The 13059-nt window shown below is 38.0% G+C and overlaps 2 protein-coding genes across 2 annotated transcripts; both read left to right on the top strand.

Moving 5' to 3' along the window:
• The first annotated feature begins 244 nt into the window (after positions 1–244).
• Positions 245–2707, top strand: zgc:123278 (uncharacterized protein LOC641569 homolog). The gene is made up of 6 exons (XM_040025257.1): positions 245–752; positions 873–957; positions 1055–1120; positions 1238–1401; positions 1543–1645; positions 1825–2707. The coding sequence occupies exons 1-6, from the start codon at positions 711–713 to the stop codon at positions 1941–1943; spliced, it is 579 nt and encodes a 192-aa protein (XP_039881191.1). The 5' UTR covers positions 245–710; the 3' UTR covers positions 1944–2707.
• A 1967-nt stretch (positions 2708–4674) lies between these two features.
• tsg101a (tumor susceptibility 101a) lies at positions 4675–12464 on the top strand. The gene is made up of 10 exons (XM_040025254.1): positions 4675–5083; positions 7170–7257; positions 7345–7410; positions 7887–8050; positions 8297–8423; positions 8692–8749; positions 8985–9079; positions 10528–10730; positions 10862–11101; positions 11198–12464. Exons 1-10 carry the CDS (start codon positions 5042–5044, stop codon positions 11285–11287), a joined length of 1173 nt encoding a protein of 390 aa, XP_039881188.1. The 5' UTR covers positions 4675–5041; the 3' UTR covers positions 11288–12464.
• The last annotated feature ends 595 nt before the right edge of the window (positions 12465–13059 follow it).

Below are 13059 nucleotides of genomic sequence, written 5' to 3'. Positions count from 1 at the left end.
CACGTAGTGAATAAGGGAGCAGGCTTTCAAAAGAAGCCTTGGTTTAAAAAAAAAAAAGTTTGATTGATGTGGGATTCACACTTGTTAGTTATTTGGCTTACTTTACAACTGAATTCAATAAAAGTCAGCAATAGTGGGTCAGGCTTGTGTATTTCAGTCACCTCCAGCATCTGAAAAAGAAGGAAGGACTAAACAAGGAACATTGTATAGTATAAGAAAATCACTGAAGTGTATTACGTATTTCCCAGTTTTACATGAGTAAATGGTATCTGTGATATTAAATTAGCTCAACTAAAGCAGAGCATTTGGAACTTATTTCTATTCTGTCACTACTGGAGTTGACTGTTATTTATATTAGTGCCACAGAGTCAATGGTATGAATGAAATGATTTATTTGACAGTGATAAGTTAGTGTCATCACTAAATCAGGAAGCAGAAAGCAAGACACATGCTAGCAGATTGATCTAACAGTGACCCATGATACAAGTCACTTCCTGTTTTTATGCCTCTTCTTTAAGCCATGTAGAGTAGTTATTGGTTTTCAGCACGGAAGATTTGCATACTCTCTCTTCCTGGCTTTCAAGGGTCATAAAAGATAAGAGGTTCTCGAAAAGCCATGACAGGCAGACATTCGCAGGTCTGACACAGTCAAACAAAGTTTTACTGAATGAAAAAAAAGGTGGCATTTTCTTCTCAGAGAAACTTTAATCATGCCATACAGCGAAGATACGATTAAGAAAATGCTTCCTAAGGTAAGGAATGTTTCATTTATCGCTGGATCAGCGGCTGTAGTTTCATGTACAGATTTCTCCAGTGTTTGTTTGTTTTTTGTCTATTCTCCTTTTAATTTTTTGTTATTTTATGTTTTGAAGATATATCTTCGGAAGTGTGTGGCTCATGAAATAAACGTGGCATTAACTTACTTCAGAAACCTTGTGCCCGTAATGGATAAATATGGTAAGGTTCACAGTCCAATGCTGCTGAACTTTGTAAACTCGGTGGAAAAAGGACCGTTGCATTGTAACAGTAACTGCCTTTGCTGTGTTTTGTACAGTTTACAATGATGGAACTACAAAGAACTTGATGAGCTTAACCGGAACCATTCCTGCCACGATTAACAGTAATAACATTTACATTCCATTTTGTTCTCTTTCATAACAAAATAACTTCAAACAAAAAATATGAAAGGTTAAGAATCTCTCTGATTTTGATATCTTTCTCTTTGCCATTATACAAGATATAACATATAACATTCCCATTTGCCTGTGGATTGAGGAAACCTACCCCCAAACTGCTCCCATCTGCTATATCAGACCCACACAACAGATGATGATCCTCAGCGGAAAGTATATCTCCAGCAATGGTGAAGTCATGCTGCCTTACCTGCGAGAGTGGAAGAATGTGAGAATTGAAGCAATATTTGTTTTCGACAAAGCTGCATGTGGGGTTGATTAGGGGTTGATTTTGCTGGCACTGACACAATGTGGCTGCATAACTCTACAGCCAGAGCGCATGAAAGTGACCCTTTCCTTCTATTATTAGGGGGAGTGTGACCTAATGAGCCTTTTTCAGGTGATGGTTGCCGTGTTTGGAGAATTTCCTCCTGTGTGTATGAAGCCTTCTCCAGAGCCTGAGCAAGCCTCTTGTAAGTAGCACACACAAGCACGAAAGAAGCCTCTATGCTGTCAAAAACAACATCTGCGTCCTGATAAGATGGAGCCAATAATCGAGGATCCGCCTGATTGAGTTTGAAAATACCTTTCACTTGTCAGAATGTCAGACATGATCATTATTTGATTAACGATATTTATTCTATTTGTTCAGGTTGGCTGCAGTTCCACAGACAACCAGAAGTATTTACAGACACAGATGGAAGTTTATATCTGTCTTTAACAAGAGAAGACGGGCAACCTTTTCAGCAAGAAAATGAAACTAATTGTTAGTATTTTGTGCAATTTGGCAACAGTTTGTGAGAGAAACGTTTTTGTCAGTTTTTTTCCCCCCATATTGTGGATATGGTATCTATTGACTGTGTGTTAAATAGTGAAGTCTTCAGATATGAAAAAGCATGCTGTATTTTTATATTTCAAATGATTTTCATCACAAATTAGCACCCTTTCATTTGATTTTGTGTGGTAGCAATAAACATTTTAACCACCTTCATTGCTTTACAAGTGCCTCATAAAGATGTTGCTCAACTGCATCAATATTTTCTGGGCTGTTTGGACTTTAGATGGGTGTGGTCCTCTGTCATTTTATAAAAGCCTGTCTTATTTTATAAACTGATATAAAATAGAAAAAAACTACCTCTGTCAATAGAATATAGGTATAAGCTTTTTTCATCAGTGTAAACACATACCCGGAAGGCTCTGACTGAAATATAATCTTTTGTAAAAACTGACTGATTTATTCTGTTATTGAAAATAAATTGCTATGTTAAACCTGCATTGCTTGTTATTGTTGAAATAACTCTCATGGAATTGTAGTTCACTAACAAAACATTTGATTTTTGCCCATAATATTTAATATAGCAACTATAAATGGCTGAATAAATATAGCCTATGTCTTCCTTGTCCTGCTAAAGAATATAAATGATGGCTAAATGTGTGATTGATGACTATAAGTATGATTTTGGGATACCACATAAAGTTGTGGTCAGAAGTTTCTATACACTCATCATGGGAATCATGGGAATTAGAGGCTTTGCATTTTTTTAAGCTTAAACACACATGAACACATTTGAATTTATTTTGAATTTTCTCTAATCCATACCGGAGCAAAAGTATACATACAGGCTCACATATACGCATATATTTCCACTGATATTTGTTTAAATGTCCTAAGTTAAGTCAAGTGGCTTTTATTGTCATTTCCAACCATGTACAGTGGTACAGTACAGAGTGGTAGTGGTAGTGAGAGCCCGAATGCTCTGGTACCTCTTGCCAGAAGGCAGCAGGGTGAAGAGTGTGTGTGAGGGGTGTGTGGGGTCCTCCACAATGCTGTTGGCTCTGTGGACGGAGCAGGTGCTATAAGTGTCTGGAGGGAAAAGAGGCTTCAGTGATCTTCTCAGGTGCTGTCACGATCTGTTGTAGGGTATTGCAATCCGATACAGTGCAGTTTGCATACCAGACAGTGATGCAGCTACTCAGGATGCTCTTGATAGGCTCTCTGTAGAACATGGTGAGAATGGATGGAGGGAGATGGGCTTTTCTCAGCTTCTGCAGGAAGTAGAGACGCTGTTGGGCCTTCTTATTTATGGAGCTGGTGTTGAGGGACCAGGAGAGGTTCTCCGTCAGGTGGACACCAAGGAATTTGGTGATCTTGATGACCTCCATAGAGGATCCATCGATGTTAAGTGGACAGTGATTGCGCCATGCTGTCCTGAAGTTGTACCTTGAATAGACTCTTTAGCATCAGTAAGCTTCTGGCATACCTGTGGCTGAATATTTGACCAATTCATTTAAACTGGTTGGCTTGCTGGCATGGCCCAGACTTTTAAACATAATCCATAATTGGGACTTTGGGAAGGCCTTTCCAGAAGCTTGATGTTAGTGGCGATCATGGCTCAAGAGTTGGGAGTTTGCCCTGTAATTGGAAGGTTGCTGGTTCGAGCCCCGGCTCGGACAGTCTTGGTCGTTGTGTCCTTGGGCAAGACACTTCACCTACCAGAAGGGCCGATGGTGTGATATGGCAGCCTTGCTTCTGTCAGTCTGCCCCAGGCTACAACTGTAGCTTGCCTCCACCAGTGTGTGACTGGGTGTGTAAAGCGCTTTGGGGTCCCTAGTGGGGACTAGTAAAAGCGCTATACAAATACAGGCCATTTAGTGTGCTTTACTAATTTCAAAGCCAGTTTTGATGTATGGTTTGGATCATTGCCCTGTTGGAATATGGAATTGTGTTTAAGTTTCAATCATCATCATAATTTGAGGTAAAAGTAGAAGAATTTGTAAATACCACTGGCAGCAAAACAGCCCTAAAGTGTGATCCTGCCAACACCATGCCTGTCTCAATTTTACTTTAATATGAGATATTTAATATTTAATATGAGCTCTTAAAAATCTCATATCATATTATCCCAATATTATCCCAGTAGAGCACTAAACTCTTGGAATGAAGACTTACTCATGGTTTCTAGAGTATCCAATAGTTGAATGGCAGGAAGAGCCTGCAGCTCTCTCTCTCTTGTGGAAACAGCTCCTTTGGATTCAGGAGACAGATACTCTCTAGTTTTAAAATTAGATTTCAAACTTGATAACACTTATAATTAGGGGTAGAGCAGGCTTCCTTCACTCCTAATGCATTTGGATGCCACTGCAACATGTGAATAATTTTTGTATATTCTCTTCCATAATGTTTGTTTTGTCCTTGTCTGCTATGCTCCCCTTTTGTTTCTTCTCTATTGCCTCACCCCGAGTCCTGTTGTGGCAGATGAGTGCCCCTCCCTGAACATGTCATGCTTTAGGTCACTTTTTGTAAAAAGGGAGTTCTTCCTTCCCACGGTAGTCAAGTGCTTCCTCGTGGGGATTCTGTTTGTGTGCATCTCACGGAAGTAAAAACAGTAAACATTAAATAAGACGTAATTATTAATTCATTTAATGTGTACTTTTACAGATTTATATCACGGGCTATCGTAGAATTTGGGGATCTTACATTGACGTGTTAATCACATCACGTCACACAGGGACCGGAAGCACTAAAGAGAACTGCCGGAAATTCCTTTTGTTGACCATCGGATTTTTGTTTTCAAGCTCCTTTTTACAATTACTCGTTAGCTATTTTGTCGATTTATGAGTTGTTTTTTGAGTATTCGCGTGGAACACAGATACAGTTCCCGTTTACAAGACTGGAAGATTTCTCGTAGTAGCTGAATCACGCCCTTGTTTGAGTCCGCCCGAGCTAGGGCTAACGTTAGCCTTGCATTTACCGGAGCTCCGCTAGCCAGCTTTAGCTTGCATTCGCTGTCACTTTAGCTGTCATAAAAGTCAGCTGTTAAGACGCTTAACTTATTAATAAGAAAAGTGAAAATAAACACCTGAGAAACATGGCAGTAGTCAACGAAAGTAACCTGAAGAAAATGCTAAAGGTAAGTTTGAGCTTGAGTGTTGACTCTTGAAAAACGATAGCAAATTAGCTCATAGCGTCCTGTTTGACACTGGCTAACGTTAGAAGCCAGTTTAACATTTCCTGGTACGGTTTTGTTTAATAGACTGTCAATTTTCGCCAAATTTAAGATAATAAAGTATCTTAAATATTGTTTTGGTAAAATATATTGTACTAAATTAGATTGAGGCATAACTGTGTAACCATAGAACACACAGTTGCACATATTATTAATTGAAGTTACTTTGGTTAAAAAAATGAGACCACAGTTTTGGAGGTTACCGTAGACCTGTATTTATATTGCCAGTCGTGTTCAGAATACTTTAGAGAATTGTTTATTACCAGGTTTGTGATGCATCGGTGGGAAAAAGCTAATGACTCTCAATCGGTTGCCAGACCAAGGGACTCTATTGACACTAGGGCTGCCACGATTTGTCGACTAGTCACGATTATGTCGACTATCAAAATCGTCGACGACTGATTTAATAGTCGACATGTCGTTTGAAGCTTTGTAAGATCGCAAAAGACGCAGGAATAAGTAGTAGGATTTAAGAGTGTAATAACGGACTGAAACAGAAGATGGCAGCACTGCATGTACAAGGATGCCAGCTGCCGTTAAACCCCGAAGAAGAAGAAGAAGAAGAAGAAGCAGCTGTGTCCCAGAATTCATAGCGCGGCCCAGCTTAGTTTCCAACAATGGCAGTAGCTAGTTAGTTTTAATATTACTCTTATTATTCTTTCTGGGTCACAAAATAAACGTTTAACATATTTTCAGGCGAGAATGTAGCTGTTTAAACCTCAAATATCGGCTCAGTTTATCAGGACACCACATATTTTCAAAAGTGCTCCGACGTTTTCGGAGACGTCTGTTACCCACTAGCTCGATAGCTAGCCGGGGGCTAGGTCACTAGCGCTGTGAGAACACCGGACTCCCGGCAAATTGTTTTCAAACCCACCGCCGTCTTTCGCGACTCAGGTTAAATATATATGAGTCACTTAGATAAATTAAAAATGTTGTTGTTTGGCTTTTTTTTTTTTTTTTTTTTTTTTTTTTTTTTTTTAGTATTTTATTTGTTCCTGAGTAAATCGGTTTGGCTGAGATTAAAGTTATAGTTTTTACACAGCTGAATAAACGTCAAGCAGACAGCTGATTATCAGAAGTGTGAGATGCTGGAGAATATACTAGGGTGTCCTGTTATATTTTAGATAGCAAGGAGTTTATTAAACTTTACCGAAACAATCTGCAAATTTCATTAAAATTGAATAAACTATCATCTTGTCTTTATTTTTAGTTAGCACCTTAAAAGCTTAAAGCTGTAAGCTAATGATAGTTATATAAGAGCAGATGCTGCTGTTGACACTGGTCTTAAACACTTCTCTGATAAAAATGAGTTTAATATGGATAATTGTATCCATACTGGTATTGTACTAATTTACGTTCACAAGGCTTTTTAATTGGATTATTCTAATTTATAAGCAAATGTATAGAGGCAGTAAATTTAATCTGTAAGGTGTTTCAAGTCCTGTTTACAGTATGTAGAATTAAATAATGGTTCTTCAAGGTCACCCCTTGGAAATTTTATCTGTGGTGTACCACAAGGATCTGTTACAGGTCTATTACTGTTTCAGATTTGTCTTTTGAACATTTCCTTTATGTACGTGATTCTTATCCAGCTCTTGTAGTTTGTGTAAAAATCCTAAGGATATTGAGCTTAGCTCAGTAATAAGAATCTGTTATCCCGCGGTTAGAAGAACAGTAAGCTTGCACTTCATTTGTTGAAGAGTGAAAGTATTATTTCTGATAGTAATAAAACAAAACAAACGTGGCCTGTCAGTGAAATATAATTCAGTTAACATTAGCTCAACTGACAGTGCAAAATACCTATCAAATAAGTTGACTTTTATTATTAGTTGTATTTTTTTTAGTCATTATTCTGCTAATTAAGTGATATATGTTTTTAGTCTGTGATATGTTTTGGAGTGAAATAAAATCAATCTTGGTAAACAAAATATTTAAAAAAAAAAAAAAAGTAAAAATATTAATTTTGTCTCCTCTACTTGTTGCCCAGCAATACAAATACAGAGACCTGACTGTTCGTGAAATAACCAATGTGATCTCCCAGTACAAGGATTTGAAGCCAGTCATGGATGCTTATGGTAAATTAAGTAATATTTATCTCGTGTTTTTAACTGCTTGGTTTCACTTGTATGTTGTGTAATGGCATGCATCTGCTTGTATTTCAGTATTTAATGATGGCTCCACAAGAGATCTGATGAGCTTGACAGGAACTGTTCCTGTGAGCTACAGAGGTAATGGATGTTTCTTTGCTCTCTAAAAAGAGGTTTTCCAATAAATTAATAACTTTATATATATTTTTGAAAATTTCAAGCATAATTAAGTGAAGTTTTTTTTTTTTTTTTTTTACTACTATTTATAATGTCTACTAGACTACTTTTTTTTCTATCCGATGTGGTCACTCTGACTTACTGGATTAACTGCACTTTTTTTTTCCCTTTTTACACCATTATCTCAGGACAAATGCCAAACCTAAACTTTCTCACCTTGTGGATGTGGACAGAAAGCAGTTTTTTTAATCTTGCTTGAATATCAGACTTTGTAATTTTTTTAAAATGTGTATTTGATGTACAAAGATACATAAAATGTGTTTCACTTAATATGTTCTTGATAACAGAATATGGAGTTTGTTAAATATTAAGGGAGCAGTGAGGACATTAAGGTTTTGGACAATAGCTATATTATAACACTGTGTATTTGATTTCTGTAGGTAATGTGTACAACATCCCAGTGTGTTTGTGGCTCCTGGACACATATCCCTACAACCCACCTATATGTTTTGTCAAACCTACCAGCGCTATGATGATCAAAACTGGCAAGCACATAGATGCTAATGGAAAGATTTACCTGCCATATCTACATGAATGGAAACATGTAAGTAGTAATTCTTTTAATCCATGTTTAAAAACATGTTTTAAGGTATTAAAAGCATGTAGTGTGACAACTAGAGTTTCTGCACACAAAAATGTAGCTCAAAGAATTTACTAGATGGAGAAAAAGGCAACATTTCGGTATGCTGGATTATAGGACAAAAAAAGGGCCTTTGTGGCTCGAGATGTAATTTGCATTCTTAACTTGCCTGGCAATTTGGTTAATAAAATGTGTCTCACTGTTTTATAGCCTCAATCAGACCTGTATGGTCTGATTCAGGTGATGATTGTGGTGTTCGGGGAGGAGCCCCCTGTGTTTTCTCGTCCGACCACACAAGCTCCTTACCAAGCCTTTCAAGCAGCCGGACCCCCAAATTGTGAGTGACATACATTTCTTGTACACAGTAGTCTGTGAATTCTTTTTCCCAAAGTGTTAGAAATGAGTTTTTTGTTTGTTTTTTTAATGGTGCATTTACTTCCTTGGGCACCAGATGGAGCTCACATACTATGGCAACACAATACTGAAACTGATACTTTATCTCTGCCTCTTCTGTGTGCCTGTGAGCAGTCCCAAAAAAAAATCAATGAAACCTTTGACCTTTGTGTCCTGAGATCTCGTTTTTTGTCTCTCTCTCTCTGCTGCAGCTTCCTACATGCCTGGCATGCCTGCAGTGTCACCGTATGGCCCAAATCCTAACTCTGGGTAAGATTTCTCCCAAGCCCTTTTATTTGCTGCCTACAGCTAACACTTATACGCAATATGTGTGACACAACAAATTCAACATGTTTGATGGTGGAGTATTCACTGACTTTTATTATCAAGACACTGCAGCACTGGCTCTGTTACATGTACAGCTGAATTTTGCAAATACGCTCTTGAAATGTTTCAGAATAGAAAATGTAAAGCATTAGCTTGACAATCATCTAACTATTTTCAGAGGCTACCCAAGTTATCAGTACCCAGGGGGGAACTCTTACCCAGCCACTGCTGGACCGGCACACTACCCCACCCAGACTCCAGTTTCCACAGTGGGTAAGTATTACATCCAGCATCTGGGTGCATATGTTTTCTACTTCCAGGTATCTTTGAAATATTAATTTAGAAAAGTTTTAATTCTCAGCAAAAAACATTATTCACCCTTGATAAAACTTTATGATCTTTAGTTAATCCATACTGAGACACTTGACCTTTTGACTTCGACTCTCTCACCCTCTGAATAACTTCAGTAGCGTACCAAGTCACCAGTGAAAGGTCATTAGTGTAACTAGAGTGGGGTCTATTAAAGGCCAAAGGGTGGGATGGCCCTGAACGGAAAGGGAAAGCTTCTTTTTGCCCCCCACAACTTAAACTTCAGAAGCACACAGGTCTATATTTAGGTTTGGAATGGTAAAGGAGAAGAAATGGGGTCACCTAGTGGGTGAATTAACTCTGACATTTGTGGCGCTGACTCCAGACTGTACACAAGGTGGTCTTGACTCTGCAGACATTTGCCAGTATATTTACTGCTATATAATCTGGAATTTGCCAGTCCTTGAACTGTCTTGTGTAGCTAGTATAAAACACTAATAAATAAACATGTAAATTGTTTTACAATACAGTCCAAAATACCAGCTGTAATGCTTAGTAAGGTTGCCTACATGGAATTTGTTTTTCAATAAAAGTATGAATTTGTTAAGATGTAATTTTCCTTCTGTTGCTTTTTTCACCACCATCCTACAATATTGTTGTCACCGTGGATAGTGCTACAACCAGAACATAAATCATAGATTGGCCAATGGGTGTTAAACTGAAACTAAAACTGGAGGCCAATAAATGGCTTAACTGGGAAAATCATGTGAATACTTCATTCATTTTCCATCATTCTGGAAAACACCCTTTTGGACCCTTTTGTTTGTATATAAACCTTGTTGTCAGATTTCTCTGTGGTGATGCCTTGCTGTGCCTATAAATACTGTTGATATATTTTAAATGTAGTGTGAATTGTTTGAACTGAATAACTGCAATGCAAGGAGGAATAGTGGAGAGTTTTTCTTGGCTCATAGTGAGCTTTAGGGAGTGACTATGTGCGCTGGTAGAGTTGGTCTCTGTATATAGTAAAGGCCACAAGTCCATGTTACCATATTTGACAGAAATCTGTGCATTTTCCTCTTGCCTCCACCAAGAACCTGAAAAAAATGTCTGTTATGGTTTAGTCAAACATCCTCACCTTAGGGTGGCACAGTTTCTCTGTGGAAGAAAAGCCTCCACAGAATTATGATTTAAATTATCATTTTTACAGTTATCTGAAGATGATTAGCTTTTGTCAATTTACAGTAAAGGCCCTTTTACATAGGACATGGTATGTGTAAAAGAGACTTAACAAAATCAAATATAATTATATTTGGGTGAGATTATGATTTAAGTTGTAGTAGTATCTTTTTTTCCATCTGGCTCTCCTGTTCACTGTCTCAGATGACTTATTATAATCTCTTCCTCTTAAGGCCCAAACAGAGATGGCACCATTGGCGAGGACACCATCCGGGCATCTCTAATTTCTGCAGTGAGTGACAAGCTTCGCTGGAGAATGAAGGAGGAGATGGACAGAGCTCAGGCAGAGTTGGATGCCCTGAAGCGAACAGAAGAGGACCTGAAGAAAGGACATCAGAAACTGGAAGAGATGATCTCAAGACTGGACCAGGAAGTGGTGAGAGATGATCATACTTTCAGTGTTAAATCTTTCTGTTTGTTTTGTTCTCTATTCACCACAGTTAACTGTTACAGCAGTCATTTTTGAGATTTGCTAAATATGTGCAATCATCACGATGTTTCCACTAGACTGAAGTTGACAGGAACATCGATCTGCTGAAGAGAAAAGACGAGGAGCTGAGCGAGGCCTTGGAGAAAATGGAGAACCAGTCGGAGAATAATGACATTGATGACGTCATTGTGCCCACAGCGCCATTGTACAAACAGATCCTGAACCTGTACGCTGAAGAGAATGCAATTGAAGACACAATCTTCTACCTGGGCGAAGCCCTCCGCAGGGGTGTCATAGACCTGGAAGTTTTTCTCAAGGTAACCAGATCTAGATAGCTGCTAGCACATATAAGCAGAAACAAGTATACAGACACTTTAACCTACCTGCCTCTTTTTTTTTTTTTTCTGTTATAGCATGTACGTCTTCTGTCCAGGAAGCAGTTCCAGCTTCGTGCTCTTATGCAAAAAGCCCGCAAGACTGCTGGGCTTAGTGACCTCTACTGACCCACGCTTACTACCTAGAAACATTCATATCTTCATGCTCTCTTACTCTCTTCTATCATCTTGTATATCAACCAGCTGCTCTATTTTATAGTCTTATATTGAATTTATTCTGATAGAAATTTGAACAGCACCAACAAAGACAAAATACATATTTGAATGGTAAATTGCAGCCATAGTTGTAGCTAGACAGTTTAGATTTTAAACTAACCAAACACTCCTTTGAGGTCATTGTGTAAGGACATGACCTAAACATGAGAGGGTTATTTTTATGACCAAATATTAAAAGCAAAAAACACTGTCATGACATTAAATTTGGCCTGAAACTAAAGCTTACAGGTTCTGTTGGCAATTTCTTTGCCATAACACATGATTTGGCTAGTAGGTACAGATGGTAGGGGCTTAAGTACAGATGGTAGGGGCTAAAAGTGAAGAGCTTTGTAGAGAGCCCATATGATCACTCCCTTTTGTAATGAAAAGATATGTCTGTAAATACACAGGAGTACTTTTCAGGAAGGGAAGGGTTCATCCTCAGGATTTCTGTTCATGTTTCAGTAGCCATGAAGTTATATCCATTAACCTGAACCGATTTGTTTGGGTCAGACATTCAGCTTTAATTTGAGCTCTTATCCCACTTGCACACACTACTATTACTACATTATTTTCCATTTGTATGTCTCCTTATGGAGGGTGTGTGTGTGTGTGAGAGAGAGGTTCTTTCAGTGTGTGGCGGCTGCTTGTTATACCCGTTGACTGCTTTAACCAGTCAATCATGTACATTTTTTTGTTTCACTCTGTAGAGTGTCTCTAAGGTAGGTGGCAGGCTTGGCATACATTACTGGATCGTAAAGGAATTTCTCCATTGTATCTGATTTTTTTTTTTTTTTTTTTTTTCCCCCCATGCTGTCCATTCTCAGTCCTAGTGAGAAGGTTAAAGTAAACATAAGTTAAAAATTTGTGAATAAAACTGGGTGTTAAGAGGTACAAAAGTAAACAAATGTACTAATCAAAACTTTAACTTGTGTAAAGTTTTTTTTTTCCTTGAATTTAGCCTTTTACTAAATGCACTTTGAATTGTATTATAGATTTTGTTTTGTTGTTTTTCTCAGTTTAACCATAGGCAACTTGCTCTTTTATGTAAAGATGTAAATCAGTACAAATAAATTGATTTAATAGGTCATCTCTTTTTGGTCATGTCATTCATGTGGCTTGCATAATTGATATTATTCAACGATTTTCTGTGTTGCACAACCAAAAGGTAGCGGTGGTTCAGAGTGGGTTGTGTACCAACTTGAAGATTGGTGCTCTAGTCTGTACACCAAAGGCCAAAATAATGAACTATAATTTCCTCCACTGGTTTGTAGAACTGCTTTCTGTAAGAAAAGCAGTTTCATGCTCTTGACACAGACCACTTATGAAACCAGTGATCGTTACATATTAAAATGCTAGTGGTTGTGAGCAGGTAGAATAGTATGAATACGAGTAATTTAAAGGCAAGTTAAATATTTTGATGTCTTGCATGAAAAGCTCAGATCAGCCTCATATTGGGCAACAGCTACTGACCCAGCAGCTCCGCAAACAAACAGACCCCCCACCCCAGGTTTGATGGTAAATGCAGGACAGAACACAGGACAAACTTGAATCATCCTGGCAGATTTATTTGATGTTACAGCAAACAGCTCAATATCCAGCTGCCATGACATGTTTCCCAGTAATTTATCGATAAATCCTCTTTAATATTGTAACATTAATACATAAATATATCTAACATTTAT

Source organism: Simochromis diagramma, unplaced genomic scaffold (genome assembly GCF_900408965.1).
Source record: "Simochromis diagramma unplaced genomic scaffold, fSimDia1.1 OVJJ01000293.1, whole genome shotgun sequence".
Classification (NCBI taxonomy): domain Eukaryota; kingdom Metazoa; phylum Chordata; class Actinopteri; order Cichliformes; family Cichlidae; genus Simochromis; species Simochromis diagramma.
The sequence above is the reverse complement of the archived record's forward strand: the minus strand, read 5'-3'. Positions and strand labels throughout refer to the sequence as shown.

Coding starts and splice junctions, on each gene's coding strand:
- tsg101a (XM_040025254.1), top strand. CDS start 5,042: ATGGCAGTAGTCAACGAAAGTAACCTGAAGAAAATGCTAAAG. Junction 7,411..7,886: donor TGTTCCTGTGAGCTACAGAG/GTAATGGATGTT, acceptor TGATTTCTGTAG/GTAATGTGTACAACATCCCA. Junction 10,731..10,861: donor CAAGACTGGACCAGGAAGTG/GTGAGAGATGAT, acceptor TGTTTCCACTAG/ACTGAAGTTGACAGGAACAT.
- zgc:123278 (XM_040025257.1), top strand. CDS start 711: ATGCCATACAGCGAAGATACGATTAAGAAAATGCTTCCTAAG. Junction 1,121..1,237: donor CATTCCTGCCACGATTAACA/GTAATAACATTT, acceptor CCATTATACAAG/ATATAACATATAACATTCCC. Junction 1,402..1,542: donor ACCTGCGAGAGTGGAAGAAT/GTGAGAATTGAA, acceptor TTCTATTATTAG/GGGGAGTGTGACCTAATGAG.